The following is a 16,397-nucleotide window of genomic DNA, read 5'->3' as shown; positions in this document are numbered from 1 at the left end:
GTGTTGGCGGATATTTTTTTTGCCGCCAACAATCAAAACCACATGAACATCGATGTTGATTTTGTGGCTGAGATGGTCATCAATTTTTTATACAATGTCTTTGATAGGTTGGTGCTGTGTGAAGAACCCCACTGGAATTGGGCAGTGATGTTATTTCCTTATTAGCTGCAGGGAAGGGACCATCCAGGTCATCTCAGTGAAGCTCACTTTGGGGCTTCTATGTAACAGTTCCCTGCCCGAGCTGCACAAGTATATTTTCTCTTTGTGTGCTGACCATAACAATTGCATCACCAGGGTGCGACTGCTTGGCCTGCTACAGAAAATGCACTTGTTAATCAAGTATCTACACGAAGACCCGGTATTTAGTGTGCACTGCCTAAACGCTGCGGTAGACAAATGTTTTGCCGATGTAAGTACTAGAGTAGACCAGTTTATGTGGTTCTCCACACTTTATTCTCTCGTGAAATCCAGTCGCCCGGCTTGGTGGGGATTGCTGAATGCACCTTTATGAGCTGGCTCAATTCGGACATCCCCTTTTTATCCTGGCTGCCTCTGGTTGCGAAGCTCAAGAACTCGGAAACTGGTAAGTCCTACAGAAAGTAACCACCGATTTTTCGTTCACAATTGCATTATTACAGTGATCCACCCGCTCAAGTGCTCTACATGCAAAACAACGCCCCTTTTAGGGCTGCGCTACAGTTGCGCAAAGTGCCCAAAGTACCTTCAATGCCAGCGGTGCTTCCTCACAGGGCGCACAAGCCACTCGCACAAAGCATCCCACTCTTTGAGGGAATATTGCACGGTATTATCCAAGAAGGTATGTGAATGTTAAATGAAAGGCTGTATGAACGCATTTTTGTGACTCTGGTTTCAGGACGCTTGCCGGATGGTTTTCCATGGCCTTTATGGCTGGTTGTTTTGCGCGAAAAAACCCAACAGTTTTTACTCCGCAGTGAAGCCTAGCAGGTGAGCGGATGGGGCAACTAGCAGTGTTTTTCCTAAATGCTCGTTTCCAGGCATTTTGCCAACGGAGGCTGCAAGCTTATGTCCGCCGCTCAGTTATGTGACATTGATCCGCTTTCTTCGCCAGAAACGCAGCTTCAAGGCGTAATCAGGCAGCTGGAGTCTCAAAACCGCGAGCTTCAGCAGATGCTGATCTTCGGACACCACAACGACAAAGAGATGCGCAAGTACTTAGAGGAGTACCGGCTGTTCATGGCAGGGAATATTCAGAAGCTGAAAATGCTCAAGGTTTGCCGTCCTGAAAAAAAACATGTAAAAATGTGCATCTACAGAGGAAATGTTGCAGATGCAAATCAACACTTCAGGTAGTGCCACAAAGGAGAACAGATGCAACTTGGGAAAGACTCAGTCCACTCCCATGGTGTGCCAACACAATGCCTCCAAGTACAAGCTGGGCAGCTTGGAGAACGTGAGTCCAATAACACTGATGACTGAAATAGAGGACAGTCTTGCAAGTGGCAGTGACACCCGTAAGAGGCTCTAATAATTAAACCAAAACACCATTAAACCTGCGACTGTTTCAGAATGTCAGACTCCATTAGAGCTTCCGTACTTTGCCGAGCCTAAAGCGCATTTCGATGTGCCGAAATTGCCCAGAAAGCTCTCGCATCACAACTTGGACGAGGCTCTAGCCAGACTGCAGCAAATCCTGGCAAACAACTTCTCATTGGACGACTCTCTGAGCCAATTGGACAACAGCAACTTACAATACGCGGTCACGGAAGTTGAGGGTATGCTTACGTCCATTATTGACAACGTAGAGTCGAGCCGCTGCAATTCTGCTTTGAAAAGACTCAAAAGTTGACCTCAAAAGTAAAGGAAATGAGAATAAACACATTTGGCCTGCTCAGTTACAATAACTAACAAGGTGCAATATCGAATGCAATCGAATTTCTATGTAAATTTCTGAAATAGTTTCTTGTCCTCAATGTCCAATCAAACGATCTCTTAATAAATAAACTTTATTACTTTTAAATGCAATTAAGTGGAATGTGAATTTAAGCAATGTACAAAATTGTTCAATCCTAACGCAATTAAATTAATAGTACATAACAAAAATATATATAAATTCATAACACGTGCATATTCATAATTATTACAAAAATATATATTTTTTATATAAAAATCTCTTGTTGCTTATGTCGAATCGTTTGTTAATATTGCACTCTCCTATATTATCAATATTCGATTTATTCAATTTGGAGGAGGAAACTGCATAGAAATATGTACAATGAGTCAACTCAGGGCGCGATAGAGAATCAAAATACTATGAATGATTTTTAAGCTGCATTCTTGAAACGCTTCATTAAGGATTAAATTATATTTTACGGGCAATAACTGCCAACGGGGAGCATATTTTCCAATAAAAACTCATTTTTTTGTTTTGTCAGTGATGTCCGTACTAACACGTTAACACATGCTTTTAAGGAAAAAATGATTGGAGTGGAACGCCACTGATTTTTTGAATTCATTGGACTTTTACGTTTGGGGGCAAATAGAAAAAAAATATAAACTTTATTCTTCTCCAGTTTTAACCAGAGATTATTTACTTTGACGAATTCAACAAGCCTGCAATGATATGCGGAAAAATTTTCATAAGGTATCGGCTGCAATAAATTCGTGCATAATTAGTTGTCCATGTCGAAAATGTATTAAAGAGCGCGGACTACATTTAGACAATTTCTTTAATTTTGTTGTGATTATCATCGATTGAATTTGCGAATTAATTATATTACAGTTTCATTAAATTATCAGCTATTTTTTACGTAAAAACGCTTGTACGGAGAAATTTAAAAGGCATTTTTTTTCGAACTGAATGGAGAATGCAAAAACATGATTTTTATTCTATGAAACAGCAGTGTCGTATTCTTATTTTTGTCTTTAAAAACACTCATTTATCTGTTGGCACGGAGGCTACAGACAAAACACAAAATTTCGTTCTTATTGCAAAATGTACTCTTAGGGCAGAAAGACCGATTGGGTCGATAGGCTTTTTCTGTAGGAAATAAAGATTATTTATATATATGTACTCTCTCGTCGTTGGCAGGGCCTGCAAAATTTTGCTTTGATATCCCCAGCTGTTTGACAACAATTAATAAATTTGATTTTTTTAAAACAAACTTAAATTCCCTGTATTCCTTTAACAAAGCGTTTCCTAATTATAGTTTATAATGCAAACTCATATTGATTTCTATTCTCTGTCGTTCCCTGAAGTTTCCTCTTTGGAAACTGGACCTCCCTGTATATGCATTCCGAACAAAACCCTTCCAAGAAAATATGCCTGAAATTTGGCAAGTGTTAGGCAACTAAGAAATATATTAAGTATCTCTGAACTCTCACTAAGTCAGCACCGAAGTTTCAGCAAAACCGATCTAAGCAAATCAAAAGTCCGGTTAATCGTCGTTAATGTTTTCACATGTAAATTAATTTAAGACTAGATAACATCTGAAAAAAATGAACAAACAAGCGCGCAGGTCTCGCGGAAAACACAGTTGTTGAAAACGATTTTTTTCCAATCTGGCTTACCGCGTTTGGAACAATCATTTTCAACAAGTTTCCGCACTCCATGGGCAAGTTTACTACCTAAAGGTAACCTGGTTAGTTTCGTTTCGATGAATTGATGAGGTATTTGCAGCAGTGCGTCAGCAGGTGCTTTTCACCTGGCAAGTCCTGCAATGAGGCCATTTCGCGCGTGTAAATGTCCAGTCCGTATTGTCCTTCTTCCGGAAAACTGATATTGAACGTAACAATATCATCGGTCACATTGTGGGACACAAACTTGGACAATCGTTTCTCTTCAACGCCGTTCTTGTGCAGAGTGGCCATAAAGTCGGTTAGTTGACGCGACATTCGGAATTGCGTTTCCAACTCTCTGCCAGCAAAGATTAGTGCATCCTAAAACAAAACAGAAAATTATCTCACACTTGTAGTTTTTCATATAGAAACTGGTGAGTTTTTGAGCTTTTAGGCCGCCCTGGAAAATATGTCTCAACGTCGGTAAGAAATTATTTTCATCATATTATCAACAACGTCCTAAAGGCCCAAAAAATGAACGCGAAAGCATTGACACTGCCAGTGTTCCGATACTATTTAGACCATTTAATGCCGCTAAACATTAACTTAATTCGGTCGTTTAATGTAGTTTCGCCTAATGACTTGGTACATACTTGGTGCGTGATCGGAACCAATCCAAACAACCTAGTAGCCTTAGTGGGGCCCCATTCGCCGCTGGCGCAATCGGGTAGTGGCACCATCACTGTTTGCAGATCTTCACAACATATTTTGAATTTGCACACGCTCTTGAACTTCATTGGTTCGCCAGTAAGGTACTCTTTGGGGGTAACTGCGTTCGCAAATATGTCGAGCAGAAAGGCGCCGCTGCAGGGTGCGTGCACTCGGAACGCCACTGTGTTGCCCACCACCGACTAAAACGCCCCAAAGTATTACCGTTGAATTTTCGCTGATTAATGTTGCCTACCTGCATAACAAATCTTTTCAGCGAGACACTTTCAAAGGTATCCCCGTCGCTGTCGTAGAACTTGAGGTTGTAGTGAAATATCAGCGTTCCTTGCATGTGTGAAGGCATGGCGATTTTTACAGTGGCAGCCCCTGAAAGCCACACGTTTGAGTTTAATGAGCGTTTTAATCGGAAGATGAGTAGTTGTACCGGTCGAATCCGTAAACATGACGGCTTTCGTCTTGGGGTCGGAGAAGTAAAGCCCATAGCGGAAGAACAGCGACCGGACGAACGGCAATTCTTCGAATTCCTGCAGCGTGATGGGATTCTTCAGCAGTTGCCACTCGGCTTGCAGCGGGAAGAACTCGTAAATAAATTCTTTGGGATCCGTTAGGAAGTAGTGATCGTCGTACTCGTACCTAGAGCATCGAATATCACTGATCTGTACCAAACTGGAATTGCCTGGTTTACCTTAAACTATCGGATTTGGCTTTGTTTCCAGCCTTCGGCGCCTCCTTGGCATTGACCAGATGCCTGGCTCCCCAGTTGCACTGCACAAACCTCCACGCTCCAGCTACATAAACCGCATTCCAAGAGTTTCGGAACCGATTGTCTTCAAACCGCACTCCTGGCTGATATCCTGCCGACTTTGAGTAGCCCTTGATCACCACACAGTGCAACCCTGCATAGCTAAAAACCATTTCACTATCACCCTGTTTTGCTGGTCGCCATCCAATTATTACCTGCACAGCCTCTTAAACAGCACATGATAACTCTCGGTGCCATTCTTTATGCCCCTAAGCAGCCCCATGGGGGTATCGCCTCGCAAATTATCGTCAAAAGACATGGTATTCAAGTTCTTCACTGTTATCCACCTGAAGATCGTTCTGGAAACAGTGCGTATTTTAGTTATCCGGAATTGTTTAATTGCATTGGATTTACCGGGCTTTTTCTATGTCTGAGCCGCACCGCCCCACAAGCTGCCTCACCAGGTCAGTGAAGGATTTTTGGTCTTCTTGAGCAACTGATATAGCGATCTGATCCACATTGGAGAATTCCACCGGATCGTTATAGACCTGAAAGGCAAATGAATTGGAATTATGTTGTTTTGGAGTTGGCTATTTTTGCTCACTTGGAATTTGCTTAAAGCAGGAGGCGCAGGAGGCGGCGCATGCACGGGATAAGGCTGTGCCTCCTCAGTGTAACCGTCGTTGTGGTCCAAGTACAGAGACTCGGCCTGCATGTATTCGCTGCGTTTTTCATTGATAAGTTCCAACATTTCGTGGCTTTGTTTCTCAACCAGAGCGGCAGTCGCAGCCCTACAATTACATGAATTGATTAAGAACGAACGAGGTAGTTTTGTGGTTCTTTTCGCTCTTTTCATTTTTCAAATAAATGTAGGTAAATAAAAATCTGTTTTTTTAGTGGAAATAACGGCAATAAGGGCAGTTGATCGTGTTCAAATTAAAATAATTAATCGACTTTTTCGATTAATATGCTACTGTGTGCACAATTTCAAATGCTAATTGGCATGTCCAGGCATTTTCTTTAAAGTTCTTGACAAAGTTTGAAATGAATTTGTTTAATGCTTTCATCGCTTTAGTCCATCAGGCATATTCCTAATGTCCGGTTCCCACTATGCATCGAATGGTACTAACCATAAATCCGACCCACATGGCTTAAAAGGCGCTACTAATATATGTAAGCAAAATTAAATTTACTTACATCCCACATTTTGCATGAATTAAGTGAACGCCATTTTATGGTGGAACTCTAAAGAATTATAAGTAAACCCCTGGCAACGTGTATATTTAATCGATATTCTTTGCCTCCTACCTTTCGTGTTCCAGCATCTTCCTCGTTAGGGATTCCTTCTTTTTATCCCGTCGTAGAGTCATGTTTTTCTCCAAGTCCTCCCGCTCCTGTTGGTGTCTTAGCGTGAGCACGTTTTGGTCATCCCTTTTGTTGCGCTTCATTTGCATTTCCCTCTCGAAGCGGTTCGTTAGCCTTTCTAGTTCTTTCTCCCATTCATCCTAAGCAAACAAGCAAAAAGTGTCAGTTTGAAAATGGTCAATTTGGTAAAGACGGGAAAATTACCCGAATTTCATCCCTAATTCGGCGCTCTTCTTCTTCGCGGTGGCGCGCAAACTTCCGGTAAAGATCATCCTCCTCCTTCCGATGCTTCATTTCCAAGCGTCTTTGTTCGTCTCTGTCCTGCAAATGGAAACAAAATTGTACTTTTGTGGATCGTTGCAAGAAACCACTGGTAGATCTTGGATCAAAGATAGTTTCCAGAAGTCTCTAACTTAAGTTGACTTGATTTTGCCTGAGATCGTCAAAAGAAGCAAACATTTCAAGATATTGATAAAAATAGTCATTTAATCGCATTAGCACCAATAAACTTCTTTGTTTATTAAAAAAGGGTGTAAATTTATAGTGTAACGCTGACCTTCCCTGACAAATCGATGGAAGATATGGACATCAAACTGAACCAATCCTATTGTTCAGTTTGGCCTCGACTACTGCACCTTCGCACCCAACGGGTCTCTTAATTAAGCACCATTTAACATGGGTGTAATTATAGAAATTGTCTGTAGTTATATAACATAAATCTTAAATAGGATGATGGCATAATGCATTCTGGTGCTTCTGATTGTTTTATTGTTGAGTTCGCATATTTCCTGGTTTGCAGTCCCACGATGAACCAACCAGTCATCAAGGAGGTTCTTGCGCTAGAACCCAACAGGCTTTGAAGAAAAGTCGGATTTTGCGAACAGTTTTCCGCTTTGCTGCGAATTGCACATGTAATTGGACTGGGACAGGAAGTGGATGGACGTAAACTGGCCGATAATTGTACATTGCAAAGAAGTAGGTATGTCTACTTTCTTCTTGTGCAGGAAAATACCGATGGACAATTGTTTTATTGCAAGACATTTAAATGGTGTCTTGTGTAAGATCCAGTTTTTATTTCCCATCATCTGCAACGAAATTGCTTAAATAAACGGTTCCTTTCAACCAAGTGTGTTATTGTTTCGGTGGTGAACTTGGGAATTCGGAGCTTTTTTTCTTATCAAAACTTTGGACGTATGGATATATTTTCAATGCTAAAGTCTGGGGCGGTAACTCGTATATTTTCGTACTGAAACTTCAAATTTTAATAATATTTCGCCTAACTCGTAGCTTCTTTAAAAAATGTAGTGATGCTATCTGTATGTAGCTGTAAAATTGCAAATGAAACACCCTGTGTATTACAAGTAAGCTGGCCTTCTTACCAGAAGTTAAGGCTTGAAAGGCGCGACAACTATGTTACTTTCGGCAGTAGAATATAGAATAGAAGCAAAACTCAAGTTACAAGCAACTGAAATCCATAGAACGGTTTTGAGCAAAAAAATAATGCAAACCGGTTGAAATATGGCCCGGTTAACTTGGGTAGAAAGAATTCTTCTGATTGGCTGCCAGGTTTTGATATTGTGGGCGTTAACGGATGGTTCATTGAGTCCACGCACCAATGACGTAACGTGGTTCCTGACGACGACGTAGATGACGTCACAAGTACCATGTGGTTGCCCCATATAAGGCCGGTGTTGGGTCGAATTAACATACGTTTGAACCATCGTCGGTACATTCAGAAAATCCGACTCGTAGGTGCGAACCCAACAATTCGACCATGAGAATTGCGGCTTTGGAACCGATAATCAAGAGAGGCCAGAGGCGGATAAGCAAAACCACGAGATTATGCGTTACAGGTGGAGTTGCACAAGAAGAAGTTAGTGGAGCGTAGCCCAGATAAATCAGCTTGCGGTTCGAAATACGCGTAAAGAATGTCGGATTTGAAGCCAGAATGTAAACGATTATGATTGCAAATGGCTTGATAAAGCTCGAAAATCGGAAAATTGTTTCTAAGCTTGAATGCCAAGTCCGCATACCGGGTACTGTTATCCGCTCACTCCATTACCTTAATTAGTTTTTATTTTCTGCAAGATGGTTTTTTGGTGCGCGAAGCACAACTTAATTCCTTATTATTATTTCAGCTTTAATTGCTATTTCCGGTACTGATTTGCATTTTGCACCGTTAAGGTCAGCCCACATCGGATTCTAAACATCTATCTATGGGGAACCACGTAAATAATGTAACACGAAAAAAACATATATCAAAAGAGTTGATCTTTCGCGGCCAGGGCTCAAAACAGGAGAATTTTTTCTACTTTTAGGCCCTCATGAAAAACGATTTCATCCTGATGTTTCGCGTGCAGGAGTGGCGTGCATTTTCAGTGGAGGTTTACGCGGCGATTACCTGAAACCGACGAGTTTTTCGGGCTTTGAGCGAAAAGTGAGCCGTTTTTGAGCAGTAATAAAACTGGCGAACTTCTTCCTCACTAGTGGAGTGCGCTGTTGGTTCACAGAGTGGAGATCTGATGTGGTTTCTGGGTCGAAAAACATGTTTTAATTGAGTCAGTATTCGTGTATGGAGGACGCGCAGGCAGCCGAAACGTGCACACCTATAATCTATGAAATTCTAGATCAAAATCCAACGTCCGAGATCCCCTTTTACGATTGAAATTACATGTATTTCACTTATGTGTGCGAGTTTCTAGGCATTCAAATCTAGAAAGTATGACGAGACCAAATGTGGCGATGCCGCAACAGTTTGTTTAGCTATTTTATAAATCTATTCAATTCAGATTTTTACAATTTTAAAAACTCCTTAAACGAGAAATTTGAGACTGAATTTTTACGAACTTCATGTCAGTTATGGGGATTTTTGCGCCTTTTGTTTTTGCTCGAACGAATCTTTGCCAGGAGTTACAAAGTTTGGAACCAGCAATCAACTAAAGACGCATTTTGAATCGGACGCAATTCACATTTGGAGAACTTTCAGACTGAAATCATTCACACTAAATGAATTCCTTTAGTCCATGAGTCCCCAAAACTCCCGTTTTCTGTTATAACGCGCAATTGRACAATTCCACTTCAATTTTARCGTAAATGTTGCGTCAAAAAGATCAATTTTACACTTCTCCAGTTAAAAGCCCCAAATTTCACACATTGGCTGAAAATTTCGCACTAGCTGGCAAATCGAAAAAAAATCACCGTGTATATAAATGTATCCGGAATGATAATGGAAGTTCTATGCATTTAAGCGCSCCTTTTGATGCAAACTATATTTTAGTTCTTCCGCTGTGAACAATGATTATAAGAATAGCTAACTGCACTTTGAAACCGTAATTGTGGGCAGCTAATTTATGCAATAATTACCTAGTATAGATCCCATGGCCTTGCGATTTAGACTTAGTAAAACCGAGCAAAATAATAGGATGGTTACAAGGTAAAAACAGCAGAACATTGATAAAAAAAAGCAACGGCAGTGTTGCTTTTACCAAATGCCGGGTGCTCTTTGATGATTTTTTTACAAATTGAGCAAAAATTTTGCATAAATTTAAGTTTCAACTCTTTTTATGTTGACTTGGCCTTTTACAACACAAAATATTTCATTTGCAATAATCCGTTAGATAATTTTCATTCTTTGAAAATAAACATGATACAAATATACACGGTGTTCAAAAGCTAAACCGCCAAATAAAAAAATAAAAGAAAGTAGGTAATCAATTTGTTCCAAAAGTGTGAAGTTGAAGTTAACATTTCTTTTATATGCAAATTGCTGGTATTAGACAAAWTCAAAAGACTTTTGAGGTTCCAGATTAGAAAACTACTTCTGATGATCATGCACCGTATCGGGAAAAAATCTACTTRAAATGTTTACATTTTTAGATAACACGATTTGTGTGAATTTTCTAGAATTGCTGTATCGTTTCGCTTCTCGCCCCCAATATAAATAAATATAGAAGTTTAAAAATATAATTCCTGCTGACATGAATCGATCAGGTTTCGAGATTTCTGTTAATCTCAGGCACCCCCAGCATCGGTTTTCAACCTTTTAGCTCTCATCATCTGGGTTTGGTCTAAAAACAACACTCCCAAACATGCAGTTTATTTTGCCCATGCATCTGGGACAATGTAAAATACTGTCCCCAGCGGATAAAAGCTAATAGGCTTGAAACCGGTCCTGGAAGCGCCTGAGATTAACACATCTCGTTCAAATCGAGCGCCGACTGAAATTTATTATTGTTGTATTTTCAACTGAGACACGTTTCTGATTCGTCCTGTATAATTAGTTGGGTTTTCGTGTTTTACGGTGGACTGAAGCTAATTGACGATGCAATCAGAACAGAACGCAGCGTGACTGCGCCGCATAATTTGCCCCTGAATCCTCTTAATTTTCAATTTAAATCGTTTGATTTATGTTCGACGCATGCATGGCACAGGCTTTCCTTTTATTTAACACACAAGACTAAAAAGCGAAAAAATGCACCATTTAAGTGTTGCGAAAAAAATCTGAAGCATTTTCTTGTGTATACTATGGACTTTCGTTACCAGTGTAAAATCAGCAATAATTAAAGTTTATTTGTTTTTTATGATCAATTAAAATCGACAATCATTGAACGAAGAGGCGTTCATGTTAATTAACGGCCATTACGACATTGAAAAACTGCATTATGTAAAATGGAAAGCTGTTCAACCAATTCATTCGTTTTCTACTGGTTAATTGCCCGTTTTCTTACAATATCATCATACTGTAAATGCAATTTCTCTGTTAATATGTTTAATGAAAAAATGTCCAAATTCGCAGAGTTTTTCGATTTATCACTCAAATAAAACAAGCTCGGGCCGTTTGGGTACACAAGAAAAAGACACACGACTTTACGAGTGAAGTCTTCCGCAAGAATTTCGCTCGTAAATTATTTTATTAGTGGCTATAGCAGGTCGTATTTTTTTTTATTTGGGAAATACCGCCATTCTTTTACAAGGTGCGCCAAATTCCGGCGTTGTCAACACTTATTGTTCCCATTTCTCACTTCACCTCGCGGTTACTGACTGGAGTTTCACTTTTCTACACTCTTAAGATTGGATTAGATGACTCACTTTATTAGATATGCATACATACAGGTATCTAATTGAATACATTCTTTGCTTAAATCGTCATTTTGATCAATCRCAGTTCAGAAACTGACACGTTTCCACATCAACAACTTTTCCAATCATAAAGAATCTCGTCAAAAATCATGYAATTATCCCGACAAGGACGTARCCACATAAAGGATTTTTGCTTGATAATTAAATTAAATCTAGAGCAGTTTGGACAGAGCTTTMATTAAGCCAGAATGTTACCCGAAGAATGAGTGCAAACTTGTCCATTAACTGTAATTRCGATGCGCAATAWAAGATTTACTGGCATTTACACAAACGCAAATGCGTCTTCAACAWTCAATCAAGTCAGTCATCAACACAAGTGTTTGTGGCAACTTTGAAACCCACATCATCATAGTTCGGGAGCAGTTTGCAAAAATCTCCACAGYGGGRCATAAARGRTGYATCCAAACTGKTCCAATAAAACMAWTYTTTACGCRAAACTACACACTTTYAGCTTCAAAACTAACTCCCAAAATCTGTTTTACGGCTWAAAAATTTAAGTTTCTAAATTTCGAGGTAAAATACCCAGAAAAATTATAATTTTTCTATTGCGTTTAGTTCCCAGAAAGATTGTGACAACTTTCAAACCAACATGCTCATAGTTAGGGAGCAGTTCGCAAAATCTCACAGTTGGGCATAAAGGGTGCGTCCAAACTGGACCAATAAAACAAAATTTTACGCGAAACTACACACTATTCTTCGAAAGTTGCTCCCAAAACCTGGTTTATTGCTTAAAAAAAGTTTCTAAATTTCGAGGTAAAATAACCGATAAATTATMATTTTTCTATTGTGTTTAGTACCCAAAAAGTTTGTGGCAGCTTTGAAACAACAATGGGACAAACGAGACGCATCCAAACTAGTMAAAAAAAAAATTTCAAGACTTTGGCTACGCCCTGGACAAGGCAAACACCCACATTTAGGTAACATCTGAGAACCCAATAAACTTTTTTCGAATGTTTTCATACGGCAAATAAATCGCGCCCGGAGCAGTTCCACATGATAAAAAGTGGACGCATCCAAACTGATCCTGCAATTTTTTCCAACAAATATTCCTCAAAGTACATCAAGTTCAATGCTGAACCAAAGCGATCCAACACAGATAGGAAACCATAAATATGCAGAACACTGCAGGCTTCGTCGGTACCATTGTTGGATTTATCAGGCGATCTGGCTACAGGTCTTCATAAAACACCGTTCGAAAACAATGCACAATCTGCGCCAGATCGTGTTGGCGTTGCTATTGCAGGTTTAAACTTGAATTTTCATGAATTTTTTTTCGGTTTGCTTTAGTGCACTTTTCGGCGCCTTTCACTTTTCAACTCCATCGCGGAACATCCAAACCCGTCTAAGTCAAGGTGTCGCATAAAATTAAAAACAGTTTTTTACCGGCTAGAAAGCCGCGCGTCTTGACCACGATTGCCTCGACTCCATTTATGGATCGCTAAGTGGAGAAAATGAGTTCCATAAATGGTCGGCTGTTATCCATCGCATTGTTTCAACAATGCCTAATCAAAATTAGATTTGCATCTATTTATACAGGGTTATTCAGTATATGGGACGCGGACAATTGCGGCATAAAATACAGCGGGTTTCAATCAAATTAAATCCAATTCAAATGCGGTTGGATAGGAGCGCTTGGACCTACTTATAAGGTGGCCACCACAATCTAGCAGCTTCAGATTTTTTCTTTGGAGAATGTTGCAAAATAAAATTCATAAAAAAGCAATTTCAAACCGGGAATTCATGAGGTCTTTGCAGAAGTAAAACTCTTAATCTGAATCTATTATTTCGTCTCAAAGTTCATAGAGTTTCTTAATTTACTTTCTTTGTACCCGCTATTCTTTTCCGAAAAAGATACACCGATAATAACCCTGAATATTTGATGGAAGTTTCGCTTCAAACTTACCAAATATACATCAATGGGTTTTTCCCTATGGATCTTGTAGCTTTTCTGTAGCTCAGTTTGCTTGAGGGCGTGCGCTATGTGAAGGGCGCTGGCATCGAATCGACCATATTGGTAGCCTCCAGTGGGAGAAGCCCCATCAGTGTACGATGTGGGGCTGTAGTGGGGCCGCTCCCCATACGGGGGCGAATGGGGCTGTTGTGAGTTACCATTGACATGCGTACGCACATGAATAGCTGCAAAGAAAAAAAAATAGTCCAGAAAACGCTCATTACGCAAAAGCCTTACGGTAATTCCGCTACGACCTTTTATTTGTACAATATCGTTTGTCTACTTTCTAATTATTATTAACTCGCATATGCCATAAACTGATTTATCGAAATGCAAGCAGGTTTGCACATGGATATATTTAGTCGAAGCTATGCGGAAAGTGAACGTGGAGTTATTCAGGCTTATGTCCTTTATTTAAGTAGCCGAGTGTATTCGATTGAAGCTGATTTCTTTAAGTAACATTTTAAAACTGAGAAAAGAACAGCTTCATTAAAATGATGACCATGAGCTCATAGTAGGATTGTCCTTCTGTAAAGGCGTGAAATAATTAATTCAATATAAGTAGATTTGTTTACATGTTTCGTAGATGTAAATTAGAGGGTAAATAAAAATTGAAGATTTATAACTGATTTCAAAAGAAAATGGTGACTAGTTGCCATTTAATATTTACTACTGGCTATTTATTAACTTATAAACATGAGGAAACGAGTTACTGCCGTCGCTTGTCGCTCTTTCAGTTTGATAAATGTATTCGGCGATTCAAAATTCAGATAATTTTAGGGCCGATAAAGTTTTCCGTAGGGTGCGGGCTTAAGTAGACATGCTGTATATATTTTCCTTATTTTAGCACGTAAAATATTGTCCCAAATTCAATGCACTGCATTTTGAATCACCCTTATCTACTAGTAAATATTATTTTTACTCTTATATTATATTTGCACATATAGAGGCAGGATTGAGAAAATGTAAAGTCTGTCTCGCAAAAAAACTTAAAGTTTTTAACTTAAAGTTAAAGGCGGCTGACGCATAAGAGCTGTAGGGCTGCAGCGCTCCTTTGGACAAAGACTTTATTTGCGTGGTTCGCACTTCGCTCGCAGTTTTTTTATAATTTGCTTTTGTATTATTTATAGCCGACAGATATAAACGCCAATATGAGCAGGGTGTTTCAGAAATAAATACCGTAAATTCATGAGTAGATAGACCTGAACCAGATCGGTTTGATAAATGAGAATGAACCTTGCGGGTAGTAAAGGCTGCAAAAACTTTTTGATGATGAAATTTTGCAGTATAAAATAATGGTAAAACAATCAACTAGACAGTTCATTTTAAGAATAACCTACATTTATAAAAGACTTAATATGCATTTACAATAGTTCACAATTCAAAATAGGGCTCCTATTTAGCTGCTGCAATGAAATATTTTGCAGCTTGCTCCTAGATTATTTTCACATCATGAAAATGTGTTTTTACCGGAAAACGGATAGTCCGACGACAGAAATAAGAGTATTTTTTTCTTCAGAATTGAACAATCAACTAAGTTTTAGTTTTTATTCTTCAGAAAACCAGTGACGTACGGTTTTTTTCTCAAAAATATCCAATAACATAGCGGTGTGCACGCCACTGAAAACAAATTTGAAAATAAACATCTCTTACAACCGTTACTATCAACAAGGTTTTATTAAAATTTATAAAACCGTTTTGAGACAATTTATAATTATGTATTTTTCAAAGTAAAGTTTGTCGCCCTGTATTTCGAAAACGAAGCTTTTATAGCCATGTATTGGGAATTTGTATGTGTATGTTGAACTGTTGAAGTTCGAATTATGTTTGCCTGATTTCGCCCATGTGAAAGGAAAAAACCCATTTGGTTTGTCAAGCTGAAAGACCATCAACCGGATGAAAGTGGAAGGCTCGGACATGAATAACCAAGACGTCCGCTCGTTGTTAAGCGAATTGACAAAGTTTTTTGGGTTTTTTTCATCAAACAAGCCAACAAACAATCGTTCTGTAGCGAATCGCAGCTCAGGTTGTTCGTTCCGTACCTACTTGACCGATTAGATAATTAAACATGTTCTTCGACACGCCCAGTTCGACACTAAAACAAATAATTGCACGTATTTATGTAATTGGAAATAAAAATGTTTATTTACCGTTTCGGTAAAGTCAAGGCTGGTTAATTGTCTCGATTTTTTTTTAGTTAAAGTGGTTTCCAAATGGTTAAGTGTAATTTGCAAGTAAATGGAGGATTGGAATTAACGACAAGCGAAAATATGGAAAATTGCAGCGTTATGTTTGGAATAATTGCTTTTTTTCTTAGCTGTGTGACAAAGAGAATGAAGGAAACAATGGCTTTTCATGTTCACAGATCTAAAGTTCACACAGGCGAGTGTGAACTTCCCGCTTTCTGCCTTAGCAGAAAAGGACGCTCTGTCTCTGGACCTGTCAGTTGTAGCAATAAGCGAAACGTCGATTGGATTTTATGGAAAAACGAATTTTGGACTTGGGAAAAGGAAGCAACATTTATAAAATCCTCTTTGCACTGATTTATTCTGTAGATTTCTACAAAGGGGGGATCCAGGGGGGAGGGTTATGACCCCCCATTCAATTATCTATCCAACGATGCCAAAACGAATTCTGTGCCTCGAATGGTTCTTCAGAAATTTCGAAAAAAGCACCGTCATGTTCAAGTGGATTTTGCAACTCAAAAAAAACCACGCAAACCTAAAACTTCTTGAATTCAGGCATTTTTTGAGAAAACTGCCAACATTGCTTTTTCGATGGTTCACTTTCTAAAAAGGCCATTTATTTCTATCTAGAATGATGTACACATGAGCGTTCTTGCTCATTTTACCTCCGAGAAATGAGCAAAACGGGACGGAAAACATGGAATTTTAGCATAATCTTGCACCTAAGTGTGTGATATTCAAATTTGGC

General features: G+C 39.2%; 2 protein-coding genes across 4 annotated transcripts in view; one reads left to right on the top strand and one right to left on the bottom strand.

Moving 5' to 3' along the window:
- The window catches only part of LOC109540464 (dystrophin), a 5,913-nt gene extending 3,909 nt beyond the window's left edge, over positions 1–2,004 (top strand). For 2 of the 3 annotated variants that reach the window (XM_048667495.1, XM_019908862.2), the window contains exons 7-11: positions 639–817; positions 875–966; positions 1,017–1,251; positions 1,310–1,493; positions 1,548–2,004. In XM_048667495.1, coding sequence (XP_048523452.1) covers positions 639–817; positions 875–966; positions 1,017–1,251; positions 1,310–1,493; positions 1,548–1,828 — 971 coding nt within the window. In that variant the 3' untranslated portion in view covers positions 1,829–2,004. Of the gene's footprint in view, positions 1–6; positions 108–165; positions 410–471; positions 584–638; positions 818–874; positions 967–1,016; positions 1,252–1,309; positions 1,494–1,547 lie in introns of those variants that run through there. The other variant, XM_048667496.1, reaches the window with a different exon arrangement.
- The window catches only part of LOC109540462 (hillarin), a 20,481-nt gene continuing 6,055 nt past the window's right edge, over positions 1,972–16,397 (bottom strand). The window contains exons 3-13 of the mRNA XM_019908861.2: positions 13,416–13,648; positions 6,578–6,694; positions 6,317–6,513; positions 5,613–5,799; positions 5,423–5,556; positions 5,224–5,367; positions 4,952–5,170; positions 4,691–4,899; positions 4,502–4,632; positions 4,191–4,448; positions 1,972–3,918 (exon numbers count right to left, since the gene is read on the bottom strand). Coding sequence (XP_019764420.1) covers positions 3,622–3,918; positions 4,191–4,448; positions 4,502–4,632; positions 4,691–4,899; positions 4,952–5,170; positions 5,224–5,367; positions 5,423–5,556; positions 5,613–5,799; positions 6,317–6,513; positions 6,578–6,694; positions 13,416–13,648 — 2,126 coding nt within the window. The 3' untranslated portion in view covers positions 1,972–3,621. The remainder of the gene's footprint in view (positions 3,919–4,190; positions 4,449–4,501; positions 4,633–4,690; positions 4,900–4,951; positions 5,171–5,223; positions 5,368–5,422; positions 5,557–5,612; positions 5,800–6,316; positions 6,514–6,577; positions 6,695–13,415; positions 13,649–16,397) is intronic.

The sequence above is a fragment of the Dendroctonus ponderosae genome, unplaced genomic scaffold, assembly GCF_020466585.1.
Source record: "Dendroctonus ponderosae isolate FM_Combo_2020 unplaced genomic scaffold, Dpon_F_20191213v2 Dpon_F_20191213_6, whole genome shotgun sequence".
NCBI lineage: Eukaryota > Metazoa > Arthropoda > Insecta > Coleoptera > Curculionidae > Dendroctonus > Dendroctonus ponderosae.
Note: the sequence above shows the minus strand (reverse complement) of the source record. Positions and strands in the feature narration are given on the sequence as shown.